This window comes from Hirundo rustica, chromosome 15, assembly GCF_015227805.2.
Source record: "Hirundo rustica isolate bHirRus1 chromosome 15, bHirRus1.pri.v3, whole genome shotgun sequence".
In the NCBI taxonomy this organism is placed as follows: domain Eukaryota; kingdom Metazoa; phylum Chordata; class Aves; order Passeriformes; family Hirundinidae; genus Hirundo; species Hirundo rustica.
In genome coordinates this window covers 13778220-13791000 of record NC_053464.1, presented here as the reverse complement: position 1 = coordinate 13791000, position 12781 = coordinate 13778220, and the positions used below count along the sequence as shown (strand labels likewise).

Here is a 12781-nt window from a genome sequence, read left to right as displayed (position 1 = left end):
CTGCACCTCCACTGGCATTTGCAGGGCTGTGCTGGAGCCACCAGGGATCTCCCAGGGAGTGGGTCCTGGCTCCACACACAGCCATGACAAGCAGCAAATGACCTCAATTTGAAAAAGCAAAATCCCCTTGGGAAATTTCACACTAAAGGAATGCAGTGTTGGAGGTAAACGATCCAGAGTTCACGGCCACCCTGCTCAAGGGGACCCTGCTCAAGCAGAGGATCAGGCCAATCTCCAAGCTCCCCTATACTCTCCCTCATTGATCCAAGCCCAAAGCTAATCACCAGCTCAGGATATAGATCTTTATATATCACTTACACACACCCCCGTGTAATTATTTGTAGATATGTATTTAATTAGGCAGAGATGTGGGCCAAAAAGAAGTCTGTGAGGGAGCAGAGACATTAACTGTCTGCTGCTCAGGGATATGAACAACTCCAAAAGGCAGAGTGCACCAAAATTGGCAAAACCGGCCTCCAGTTGCATGAGGTGTGTCTGGGCATGCTCTGCTTACCTGAGCCTGCCACACCCCTGTGCAAACCCAGGGCACAGACTCAAATCCCACATTTCAGCCCCAAATCCTGCCTCAAATTCCCATGGGCAGCAGGCAGGCACAGGCATTCCAGTCTCTCCTGCTGCCTGCACCTCTCTGCCGGAGCACGGCAAAAGCTGCAAGAGAAACCTTCCTTCTTCCCCCTAAAAGTGCAACCTGCTTGCAAAGCAAAGTGAAAACACCTAACACTCCCTGTCCAAAAATCTGCAGCAGGAGCGGTATTCCCTGCATTGCTCCCACCCTGGTGATTTTGCAGAGGGATGATGCAAAATGATGGGGGGACTCAGAAATGACCTTGATGCTCCAAGAGCATCCAAGCTTAGCTCTACCACAGGCAAGCAAGAACTATGTGAGAGTGAGAAAAAGCAGGAATATCCAACTGTTTTTTAGTATCACAAAGGTGTACACCCCTCCCTAAGCAGCTCTAAAGCTGATCTGATTGGTTTCCAGATTAGTGTGTGGCCATCTTGAGGAAGAGGGCAAGCTTTCTCCACTAGCACATGGAGAGCAAGCCGAACAGCATCCAACTTCAGGAGAGGCCATTTCACAGAGGAGAATTTGGTGCTGATTTTCTCCTCAGCATCCTCTTTCCTTCCCTGGAGCAGCCACCTGCATCAGCAGGATTTGGGAGACAGACGAAAGATGCTGCTTCTGCCTTTGCAGGTTGCTCCTAAGTGCCTGACAGCACATCCAGCAGCAGCTCCCACACTGAGGTTGGTTTTGCAAAGTGAATTTGAGCTTTTTTCCAGCACCATGAAGCTGGAAGCCATGGGATGGAGAGAGTGGAAGGTAGCAAGCAAGACAGGATTGGTCTGTCCCAAGACAAGAGGGCAGTGTGCCACGAGGGTCTCTGGTCCCCATCCCCAAGCACCTGGGGAGCCCATCTGCCCAGGGGGAGCCGGCATCCTTCCCACAGCCGCTTCCCTTATTTGGTGCTCAGGAGCTCAGATCCTGTAGAGTTTCCAAGAAGTTGCCATGGTGATGAAATGTAACCCAGAATGATGTTTTTCTGGCTCTGCGCCTCTTCTCCTCTCCACGCCGTCCCCCTCCTGAACCCAGCCTGGGTTTAGTGGTGCACCCCGGCCAGGGTGAGCATCCCTGCCCTGATACATCCATTCCCTGGGGTGCTCCAAATGCAACAGTTCTCTTCTTGGGAACTGAGGACTGACAACTCGAAACACGGAGGGAGGAGGCATCTTCCCTGGAGCATCACCAGAGCCAGCACTTGAGGGGTCGTTCAGACTGTGAGGACCCCAGACCTTGGCAAGGGGTGGCTCAGACTTACACAGCTCGGATCTTTTGCAAAAAAAGCCCCACTAACTTTTTTCCCATTGCCCAGAATGTCTTTATCCAGCGGAGTGATGAAAACTTATTTAAACAAACACTGTACAAAACCCATCCACGGCCCAGTTTGTACCAGGGCCATCCTTGGAACTTCATCAAAGAGGACCTGCAAACCAAGGCTCAGGGGAGCCCTGATGCTGGTTTTGGTCCCTGGCACGGCTGGAGGAGCGCTCCCAGCCGGTCCCCTGTAGGGTGGGACACGCGCCCGGAGCTCGGGCAGCCTCAGGGACACGGCTGTTCTCAGCCCCGGCGAGGGACAAGCGTGGCCTTGGGGTCACGTTCCCCATCTGTGGGATTCTCCCCCATTCCGGCCACGTGGGAGCAGGGCAGGAACGAGTGAGTCACGGCCGGCCCCACTTTTTACCATTTATAGTCAGAGTGAGCACGAAGCCACTGCTGGGTCCCTGGAGAGCCCAGCTCCGGCCCCCGGAGCTCCCAGCCTGGCCCTGGCCTTTAGTATTTTCCTTTCATTCCCATTATCTCTGGGGTCATCTCAAAGGGAGTAACTGGAGCCCGATGGAATTTCATCCTGTTTCTGATGAAACGGCCCATGAACAGCACCTCTCCCTGGTCCCCCGTGGGGACCCACGTGGCTTTGTGGCCACTCCCAGGGTTGTGTGCAGGGGTGGCACCACGAAACAGCACACAGGGGGAAAAACGTGCCCCCAAAGCAGCCAGGAAAGCAGGAGTGTGTGACCCTGGAAGTGATGACCGGGAATTAATCTGCACCCATCTGCTGCCCTGGTTTGCCCCAGCTCTCACCCTCCACACAGGCAGCATCGGGGGGATGGTGACCCCGATGGCTGGGGGGGATCTACCCCAGGACCAGAGCAGGGACATGGCCCTGAGAGGGAGAAGGGACTGGGTGGCAGTGTGTGGGTGTGCTCCTGGGTTACCTGGGGAGTTGGGGGCTCTACCTTCCTCTTCTTCTTCTGATTCTGCTTGTTTGTCCTGGGATAGATGATCAGCATCTCCAGCCACCTGCAGGCAGAGAAAGCAGAAGGTGAGGTCTGTGCCACAGGGACAGGAGTGATGTGACCTGGTCAGGGCCAGCTTGGTGAACAATACCCAGAAACCATCCCAACCAACCGCTGGGGGAAAAATAAAGCAGGAAAAGAGGGATGACCCCAGGGTGCTTTGGCTCAAAACCTGATCTCTGCAAAAGTGAGACCACAGCCAAGGCTGACATGGGGCAGGGATTCAAGGATCCTGAAAGACATTGGAGAGGGACAGAGCCTCCAGCAGGACCGTCCCCTTGAGTGATGCCAACACCCGCAAGCTGCAGACAAAGCGCTTTTGTCCAAGGAAGAGCAGCATGAACTCGGCATTGAGAAGTCCTGTGTCCTCCCACCGTGGTGTGGCCTGACAACCTGCCCCCGCATCTCTGAGAGCTCCACAGGGATCCCTGGACCACTGGGAAACATTCCTGCTTCAAATGTCCCTGTTCCTCTTTCCTTCTCCCCCCACTTTGCACACTGCTGCTGTAAAGCGTTCGGAGATGACCACATCAATTGGTTAAGCAATAAACACCAGAAGCACAGAATGAACGTAAAACAAATTCTCCCCCAGCCAGGGAAATCTTCCTGTCGTGCTGCAACTGCAAACGAAACCAGCCTGGCTCGGCCCCAGAGCGGGACTGCTTGGGGATGATTAATGCCTGCAGTCAGGAGCAAACGCTCTGCTTCAAAACCCATCGCTGGGCTGATGAGCAATAAATCAGCCCCACCTCACTCCGCAATGCCTCTCCCTCCCACGGCAGGCAGAACTGGCAACAAAGGCTGAGCTGGGAACTGGAGCGTGGGGAGAGGGCGGAGAGGGCAGGCCAGGGGGGCTGGCCATGGTTTGGGACATAATCACTGCTCCACCAGGGAGGAGAGGAGCTCACTCTCCTGTGCCATGATTCTCCACTGCAACACGTCGCTGTGAATGGGGCTGAGGGGACAGGTTTGCCGACCCAAGGTTCACCTGTGCTCACTTGTCTCAGCAGGGCAGGGAAATTTCAATGCATGAAAACGCTCATCTGGTCAAAATCCTGAGCTCTTGGTAGACAAATGTCTATTGCAACAAGTATTTGCAAAACGAGGGGAGTCACAGCCGAAGGTAAGGCTTGGAAATAGAAATGTCAGCAGAAAGCACTGACACTGCTGCTGCCAGGGCTGGGGGAGGCAGGAGATGCTGTGCCTTGGGAACAGTGGGAAAGAGCAAGTGTTCATCCCTTCAACTTCCTGCTGGAGTTTCACATGTCATCAAATTTTGGGAGGGAGGCACTGAGCTCCAGACACTCCATGTGGGAAAGGCTCTCAGATGAGCAGCAGCACAGCCACACTCTCTCACTGTGTGCTGGCAGCTCAACTCTGCACCTTCACCAGCACCAGCTTCAGCCCTACCTGGCATGTGAGTGATGGAAGAGGATGTTTCTAGGTCACCACCCAACACCTGGAGTTGGGAAATTTACACTGATTTCCTCGTTTCAGCAGTCTGATCTTTGGTATCACTGAGCCACTGCGTTGCTGTGACATTTTAATCATCCTTGGAAGCAAGATGCTCCCCTGGGACCAGGGAAGTCGGGAGCATCCACCCCAGGATTCCACGTCTGACCAGAGATAAGGATCAGAGAGTGTATGGGGCACTTGGGGTTGGACATGCCAGCCCCAGAATTATGGGATCACTGCTGTGGGGACAGGACCTGTGCCAGCGGGCTGGGTGCCTGATGGGATCTCTAAAAGCACTGTGGGGTCTCATGAACCCCAGCACCCAGGATCAGCCTGGGTACGCACAGCCATAGCACCCAGCCTTGGTCAAGGTCCTACCCACCTTCCTCTTCCTCCTGGCTGATGGAAGAGCCTGGGAGCGGCTCAGCCCCAGACCTGCACTCACCCACTGATGATCTCTTTGTTCTCAGCCCGGATGAAATGCTCCTTCTCCGGTGTCAGGATGCACAGGGAGAACTTCTGCCCCGTCCGGCTCTCGCCATCCACCACATCCGTGCACTGGTTCATGTTGATGGTGCCCTGCGGCAGGGTGGTCGGCTGCGAGGGAAAGGAGAAACCAGCAACTTTAGGGAGAGAAGAGCAGAGGAGTGCACAGCTGAGCCCTAAAAGCTCTCCTGGAGGACACCAGGAGCCTACACACCAAGACGCTTTGCCCACAAGTAATCAGATCCATACGTGTGCCGTGCACAGCACGTGGCAAAGCTCTGTGTCACACATCTGGGGACACAGACCAACAGGTACAACTCCTGCCAGTAAGGTGCTTCTCCTATGCCAAATATTCAGGGATGTATGGATGCTCTGCTGTGGCTCCTGGACACCAAGGAAGGGCATCAAGTGGCCAACTCTGGGTCTGCAGCTGCATTTGGGCTAGTGGGGTGACACCTGGGGACAGGGTTGGCAAAGCAGCAAGGTCCCACTGCCCTCAGCACAGGATGGGTCAGGGATAAACAGACACAAGTGCCAGGTTCTTCCCATTAAATTTAAAAAAGCCCCATGGAGTTTGCCAGGGAGGGACTGCAGCACGGAAGGGACCTTGCTTGGTGGGTTTTTTGAACAGTGTCACTTCTCAGCCCCACAGCTCCAAGGAGACCTGGTGCAATGGGACAGGTGGTGGCCCCTGTGGCCCAAGGGGACATTGAGGGACACCCAGAGGGGTGTCAGCACTGACAAGAGCTGACAGGTCCATCTGGAGCAGCGCTGGCTCATCCGATTACGGCGTATCCCCCCGTCCCCAGTGCCTGCAGCCCTCCCCTCCTGAGCAATTCCATGGCTCCCATGTCCCCACCAGGCTCAGTGACACTGGGGTCCATCCAGCATCCCAGGGCAAAGCTGCACCTGGGACATAAATGATTGAGGGAGAGAACCCTCCGAGCTGCCAACAGCACCAAAGGAGGACCTAAAGCAGCCTGTGGACACCTCCTCACCCTGCCAAAGCCTCCTTGTGCCCTCCAGATGGCCAGGCCAACAAGGAGACGGATTTCTGGCAGATGCTGTTAAGGTTTTTACCATGGAAACCAGCTCCCCTGCCAGCAAAACCCCTCCAAAAGCAGCCTGTGCCATGCAAAGAAAGGGTGACAGGGGAGAGCTCAACGGCCCCAGCCTACAAACCCAGAAAATTCAGATCAGCTCCCCAGAGCCCACAGTTTAGCCATCTGTGGGTGGTGGGAAACAGCCCCTTTCCCCAGGAAAAAGGCAGCTGTGTCCCTGGGTGGGAGCATCCTATGACAGCCCAGGGGTGGCAAGGAGCCATCACAGGCGCTGCAGCACTGGGTACACGAATGGGACCAGTTTTACATCAGGGACACCAAACCCTCCTCATTTCCTTGTGGAAATCAGCATCCAGAGAACCCCCAGGATGCAGGGAGGGAAAGCAAAGCCCAGCCCAGGCCCAGCCTCCCGCCCTGCATCGCCACGGGTAGTCAGCTCCTAAGAGGATTTTTTTGTCTTAGACAACAAAAATAAAACCCCGCTTTCCGGGAGCTATAAAAACCCAACGGAAAAACTTTCTCCTGTTCCAAGTGGAGTCTTAGAAAAGTTTTTGTCTTGCTGGCCTCTGGCACAGCCAAGGCCTCCAGGACTGTAGGGCCAGGTCCAACCTCCTTCCCCTCCCAGAGCAGTTCTGCACCAGGGAATTCAAAAAGGACAGGAGGGTGAGGAGGAGGGAGGGAGCCCCAGTCCCACAGGGGGATCCTGGGCCACTCAGTCCCTTGACTCACTTAAAGGGCCCAGAGGGATTTGGCAGGGAGCTGGCACAGGAGGAGAGGAAGAAGCAACACCCTTCAACCCCACGGCAGCTCAGGGCAGCTGCAGCTTCTGCCCACACCCAGCCCTGACCGAAGCGTGCCGGGAGCAGAGGAGCCGGTTTGGGGCCTCCCCACTGCTGGGCTGGCCCTGCAGAGTGGTTTTGCCACTCAGCCCTCCCTGTGAAGGGTGAATGCTGGCACCTTGCACAGCCTGACACATGGGTCTCAGTCCACCACCACACCTCCGAGCCAGGACACAAGGAAAGAGCTGGGAACAAAGCTGGGAATGACCCCCTTCCACCTGTGAACCCAGGGATGAACCCTCCATGCCACAGCAGCTCCCCTGCATCCCCACACCCCTCGGTAGCAGATGAAACCTGACAGACCAGCAGCCTCGCTGGGATGTAAATTCCTTTACACCACTTGTTTCCTTCCTCGGAGGCAGCACAGGCGCTTTGAAGTGAAGCAAAATGCAAATGGAAACGCGTGTGCACGCACAACAACTCCACCAAGGAAAAGGAGATGGCTTGGACCCTTTCTTCAGCTCTGTTTCTGGGCTGGAAGGTTTCTCAAGGCTGGGGAACCCTGGAGAAGGGTGAGCAAAGCTGGTCCCTGGCCAGGTGAGGACTGTGTGGCTCCAGCAGTTGGAAGGGAATAAACAAATGCAGAAGCACTGAGGTGTTGCATGGCAGAGACACTAAAACAACAGGGCTGGGATTTCAACCAGCCCTTGGAAGAGCAGACGCTTTGATACAAGGCTGAACCTAGCATCAGACCCCAGGGTGGCTTTGTGTCTGGGTGAGGCAGGAGTGGATGCTCAGGCTCAGCTCCTGCTCCAGCTGCTGGCTGCTGCCAGTCCCCAGCTGAGGGACAGCCTCGTCCCCAGGCTCTGGCCCTGCCTTTGCCCTCTCCCATGCTGCTGCCAACGGGATGGAGTCCACAGCTACCCCAGAACTGGATCTGGTGGCTGGGTGTGTCATTTAACTAGAGGTAGGAGTGGAAGCACGGCAGGGTGTACCTCTGTGGAAGCAGAGGACGCCATTACAGCCACCATCACCAGCAGCAGCTCTCCTTGAGGCCACCAGTGCCACCAGGTGCCTCCAGCCCAGTCATTCGAGCAGTCCCCGTCCCTCACCAGGACAGGAAAAGGAGCACTTGCATCACACGAGCAGCTACAGCTGCCAGTGCCAGCAGAGGAACCGGAGACAAGAAACAATTGTGCTGCTGTTTCCCTCTGGAATAACAGAACCCTATTGACACACACACGTGCTCACAGCATCCCTCTCCATAACACACAAAGCCTATAGAGAGCTCTCCTCCTCCTCCTCCTCTCCCTCCCCGGGTGCCCAGGCCATGAGTCATGCCAGGCTCTCCACATCAACAACACCAGCAGCCTCTTCATGAGATGCAGGGATCTTTGGATGGATGCTGCTAGGATGCAGAGCTCAGCAACCCCCTCCTAGGGCAGTGGAAAAGAGGGAAAGAAAGAATGGTGACCTCTTAGAAGCTTGAAGGAAGAAATCCCAAGCAGGGCATTACTACATCCTCCAGCACGGTGCTGGATGCTTCACAGGTGATGAACTCCCAGGTACAGGAGTTGATGCTGTAAATCAAGAGTTTATCTGCCAAGTCCCTCATTTCCATAAGGCATTGCAGGGCTGAGGTAGAAAACCAGGATTATTTAGATTCAAAAATTTCTGAATTTTTTTCCAAGGACTTTCCCTGTCATTTCTATCACATGGGGATCATGGCAGCTTGATACAAAATACAAGGGGGCTTTGCTCAGGAGCTGTACACAGGACGTTTTGGAGCAGGTAACCCCACGGTCAAGCTCCCAAGGAGGGGCTCTGCCATGGCCTCCATGGGACATGGCCAATGCCCAACCCATTCTCTGGGGCTATTACACAACGTGGGTTGATGAAATCTGGAACACAACCTTTAAAGAAAGGCGATGGGGCAGGGGGAGGAGGAAACCAAACAAAAGGGACATTTTACTTTCTGCCAAGAACCAGGAGGGGAAAAGAAAAAAAAAAAACAAACCAAAAAACAAAAAACCCACAACCATTTGTCTATCTCGCATGGCAGGCTGGTTGCCTTGGCATCGGGGCCTGGCTGTCCCAGGGGAGATCACAGCTCTGCTGTCCCACTCTGGGCTCAGGATCTGCCTGGCTCTGCCCTGGAGCAGCAGCGAGCCTGTGGCGCCTGGGGATGGGGGCTGCCTCCGTAAATGTGCCTTGACAAATGTTAATTCTCCCAGCTAAAATATTCATGAGGGTGGCTGCCGAGCGCTGCTCACTTGCTGCTCACTCGAAGCTCTGCAAAGGCAGCTCCTGTGCTTGCTAAAAGCTTCACCCATCCCAGTGCCCAGGCTCAGCTGATCACAGTGCTGCAGGCAGGATGCAAACAGAAGGGACCAAGACCTCGCTGTCTCATCCTCACAGGCACATCAGGGCAACACAGAGACAACTCGGCTTGGGCAAGGGCACAGACAGAGCTTGGAGACGCAGCTCCCAGCACCAGCATGGCACTGGGAGCCCAGAGCAGAGCCACATCCACCATTCCCACCTGGAGGCCATCAAGAAAGCACCGACTCCTTGAAAAGCTCCAGAATCGTAGAAACACCTCCAGCCATTAACCCAGGGCACTGCCAGGTCCTCCACTAAACCATTTCCTTAAGCACCACATCGACATCTCTTGATCACTTCCAGGGATGGAGACTCCACCACTTTCCTGGGCAGCCCATTCCTATGCTTGACCACTCTTCCATTAAAGAAATTTTTCCTAACATCCAACCTAAAACTCCTCTGGAGCAACTTGAGGCTATATCCTCTTGTCCTATCACTTGCTATTTGTGAGAAAAGACTGACCCACGCTTGGCTACGACCTTTCAGGTAATTGCAGAGGATCCCCTTTTCAGATGTAGAGTCACCCCTTTTCAGCCACGCAAGGCGAGGCACGACCTCCCAAATCCCAGCTGGGGATGCTCAGTGCACACACACAGGGCTGGCTCAGCCTGCCCTGAGCTGCCCAGGCGCCAGGCAAGCACGGCTGGCACAGCAGCAGGGCTTTAATGAGCCTTTTGGGCTTCCTGCCACCAGGCACGAGGCTATCGATAGGGCCACAACGGGGCTGGAGCGCTGCGGTGGGCGGATTTTATTACACTTATAGATCTGCTGGCAGGCTGAGCATCCTGGATTTATTAAATTAGACAAAGGCTCTTGAAAACAACCTCTGTGGGCTCTGCAAAAAGGATGGATTGGAGCAGTCACCCATGGAAGGGCAGTAGAAGGTTGTGCTCCCACACCCCCATGGAAGCTCTGCTTTCCCTGTGCCACCCAAGGAAGTGGCAGGTATCTTTTCTTGGCTACCTGAGCACATGCAAACTTCCTGTATCAGCATCTACTGCTCATGAAAGCCACTGAGAAACCTCCAGCCATGCACCAGGCAATGGAAAAATAGGTTTTTACCACTGGCAGGGGAATCACAGAACCATAAAGGTTGGAAAAAACCTTTAAGATCATTCAGCCTAACCATCAACCCGGCACCACCACCACGTTCACCATTAAATCATGTCCTCAGCTGTCACACCCACAGGGGAAGTATCAAGCAACACGTCCCCTGCACTTCAGTACTCACACCTTGTGCCCCGGTGCAAGAAACAGGGGAAGATGTCCCCAGATGTCACCACTGCCTGGACTCACCAGCCTGACAGAAACCATTGTCACCTTTCACAGATGGAGGCACAAACAGTGCTCTGCAGATGTGGCCTTGGCACTTGCCAACGTGCCTCTGTACTGGCAACAGACCTGTGCCAGCACAAGAAGGAGGTAGGACACTTGCCCTGGTGTGCAGCCAGCAATGCAGAACATCCCCCAAATGAACAAATGCCACAAATGCCACTTCCCCCAGCCCCACCATAGGTTTCCCCACTGTTGACTCTGGCTTGCTCATCACAGGTGCCGACAGACAGCTCCTGAGATTTGCTTTTTGCTGAAGGAATTCCCCACAGCCCCAGCTCACCCAGCCCAAGGGGGTGGGATGGGTCAGCAAGTGCCACACACACCTGACCCTGCATGCCAGCCCCTGAAGGGCCCTCCTGAGCCTCCACCAGGACATCAAACAACATCAGCTCCCCTTTTGCCAGCGGGATGGAATTTTCTCCCCTGGGGAGCAGTTTGAGAAGGGGGTGAAGTGCAGGGGCTGGGCAGGAGAGTTCAGCCAGGGGCCGCTTTTAAGCAGAGTCGGTGTTTATGTCCACAGACAGCGAGTCTAAACACTGAGCGAGGCCGGGAGCTGCCTGCGAACTGCCTGTGTGCACCCTCGGGCTCCTCTCCCACCCAGTGCCACCTCAGCCAGGCATGGGCAGCACCCATCCCAGGGGTGCCCAGGCATCAGGTTTGGGGTCACACATCCCATTTGTAGCCCCATCTCCGCGAGCACCCATCCGGTGAGCGGGTGCTGGAGCGGAGCGAGCCCAGCCGGGGCTGTGTGGAGGCTGGAGCCGGCTTGTCTTGGCCTTATAAGGCTATTTTCGCACTGCTCTTGCAGCTCCCAGCTGCTCCCCACTCCAAAGCAGGGTCGGAGTTGGCAGCCAGAGCCTAGCCTGCCTCCTTCCTGTTAACCTCTTTCCTGCTGAACGGCCTCGGAGGGGTCTGTGCACGGTGGGAACAGCCGCATCCAGCCTTGGCACAACCGCCCGCGCTGGGCAGGGAGGGTCAGCAAACCCAGTGGTGGTCACCAAGTGGGTTCAACCTCCCTCAGTACTTGTGTCTGACCCTCCAGGTCCTCAGCAGCATGGACAAGTCCAGAAGCTTTTCAGGGAAGCTTGCCTCCATGGATATGCACATTCCACTTCCAACACCGGGAGAGAGACGCAGAAAATGTCGGCACCATGATGGGAAGGACAGCAAGGACCCTCCAGGATGGGGGACCCAGAGGCTGCTCTGAGCTGCCATCCCGGCTGTTTGCAGACCAGAGCAAAAAGCCAAACGTTTTACAAAGAGCTTGGAGCATCTGTTCAAGTCCTATCCCAACTCTTTGGGGACCAAAGCAGAAGCCCAGAAATGCACAGGCATTTGCCAGCCCTGCAGCGCCAAAGGCACCCCCTTGCAGCCCTGCAAACCCAATAGTTATTCTTTCCTCTTACTCTATGGGATTTAGTTGCATTTAAAATGCAAAATGTCCTCCTCCCCTCTGAGGAGGGGGGCGGGAGGAATACATGATAACCGATCCGACCCCATCTGCTCACAGCTGCCAGCGTGGCATCTACAGGCACAACAGCCAAAGGGGAAGCAAATATCTGCAGCCTTCCAGCAAGCTGTCATGGTAATCAGCCTGATGGCAAAAACCCGGCAAGACCATGGACAGACCAGAGCCTGGGGCAGGGATCACTCCTCTCAGGAGCTTTCTGGAGAGGGAACTGCAGTAGTTTGGAGGTGGGAAGGAAAAATGGGCTTCATTTGCATCTTGATAGTTGAATCTGAAATTGCACCGTTCCAAATTGGCCTTGTCAACTTTATCCTCCACCCCCTCAGTGTAGGAGACGAGTCCCAGGTGGTCCCTGCACCGCGTGCCAGGCACACATGTGCAGGAGCTCACCACCACCTCCGTGCTCATGGCCCTCCACAGCAGCAAGGGGCTTCACCAAACACCAGCAACCACATCTCCCTAAGGTCACCCACACACAAAGATGGTCATGCACACAGTGACGCCAGTTTTGGGCACGGCTCAGGAGGAGGAAAGCTTGGATCGAGGCAGGATGACCTCTACCCATGTCGGTCAGCTCTGCTCCACCACAGCTGGACCTGGATTTCTGTTTCACGGGGGTGAGGGAACATGACCAAAGTAACTGTCATCCAAGGAAGGCAGAAAATTAAATCAATCAAATCCCTGTACCTCCCACTAAGTAAGCCCATCTCCCTTCCAGCCTAGAGGGGAAGGAGGGACAGATCTCCTCATCCCCAGCCATCCCACAACCTCTCCTGCAAATGCAACCAAGCAGAGCAATCAGGGACAGACCAAGTCATCAGCATCATCACAGCCAGGAAGAGCCACCCCCAACAGCCATTGTTTGGGGCTCTGCATAATTTCAGGCCCTGGAGCCACCATGGTGGGGTATCCCACCTTCACCCCCCAGCACTGTCAATGCA

The 12781-nt window shown here is 55.2% G+C and overlaps 1 protein-coding gene across 7 annotated transcripts in view; it reads right to left on the bottom strand.

The window, feature by feature from the left end:
* The window catches only part of MPRIP (myosin phosphatase Rho interacting protein), a 73377-nt gene that overhangs the window by 37521 nt on the left and 23075 nt on the right, over positions 1–12781 (bottom strand). For all 7 annotated transcript variants that reach the window (XM_040079011.2, XM_040079014.2, XM_040079015.2 and 4 more), the window contains exons 4-5: positions 4775–4926; positions 2794–2878 (exon numbers count right to left, since the gene is read on the bottom strand). In XM_040079011.2, coding sequence (XP_039934945.1) covers positions 2794–2878; positions 4775–4926 — 237 coding nt within the window. The remainder of the gene's footprint in view (positions 1–2793; positions 2879–4774; positions 4927–12781) is intronic.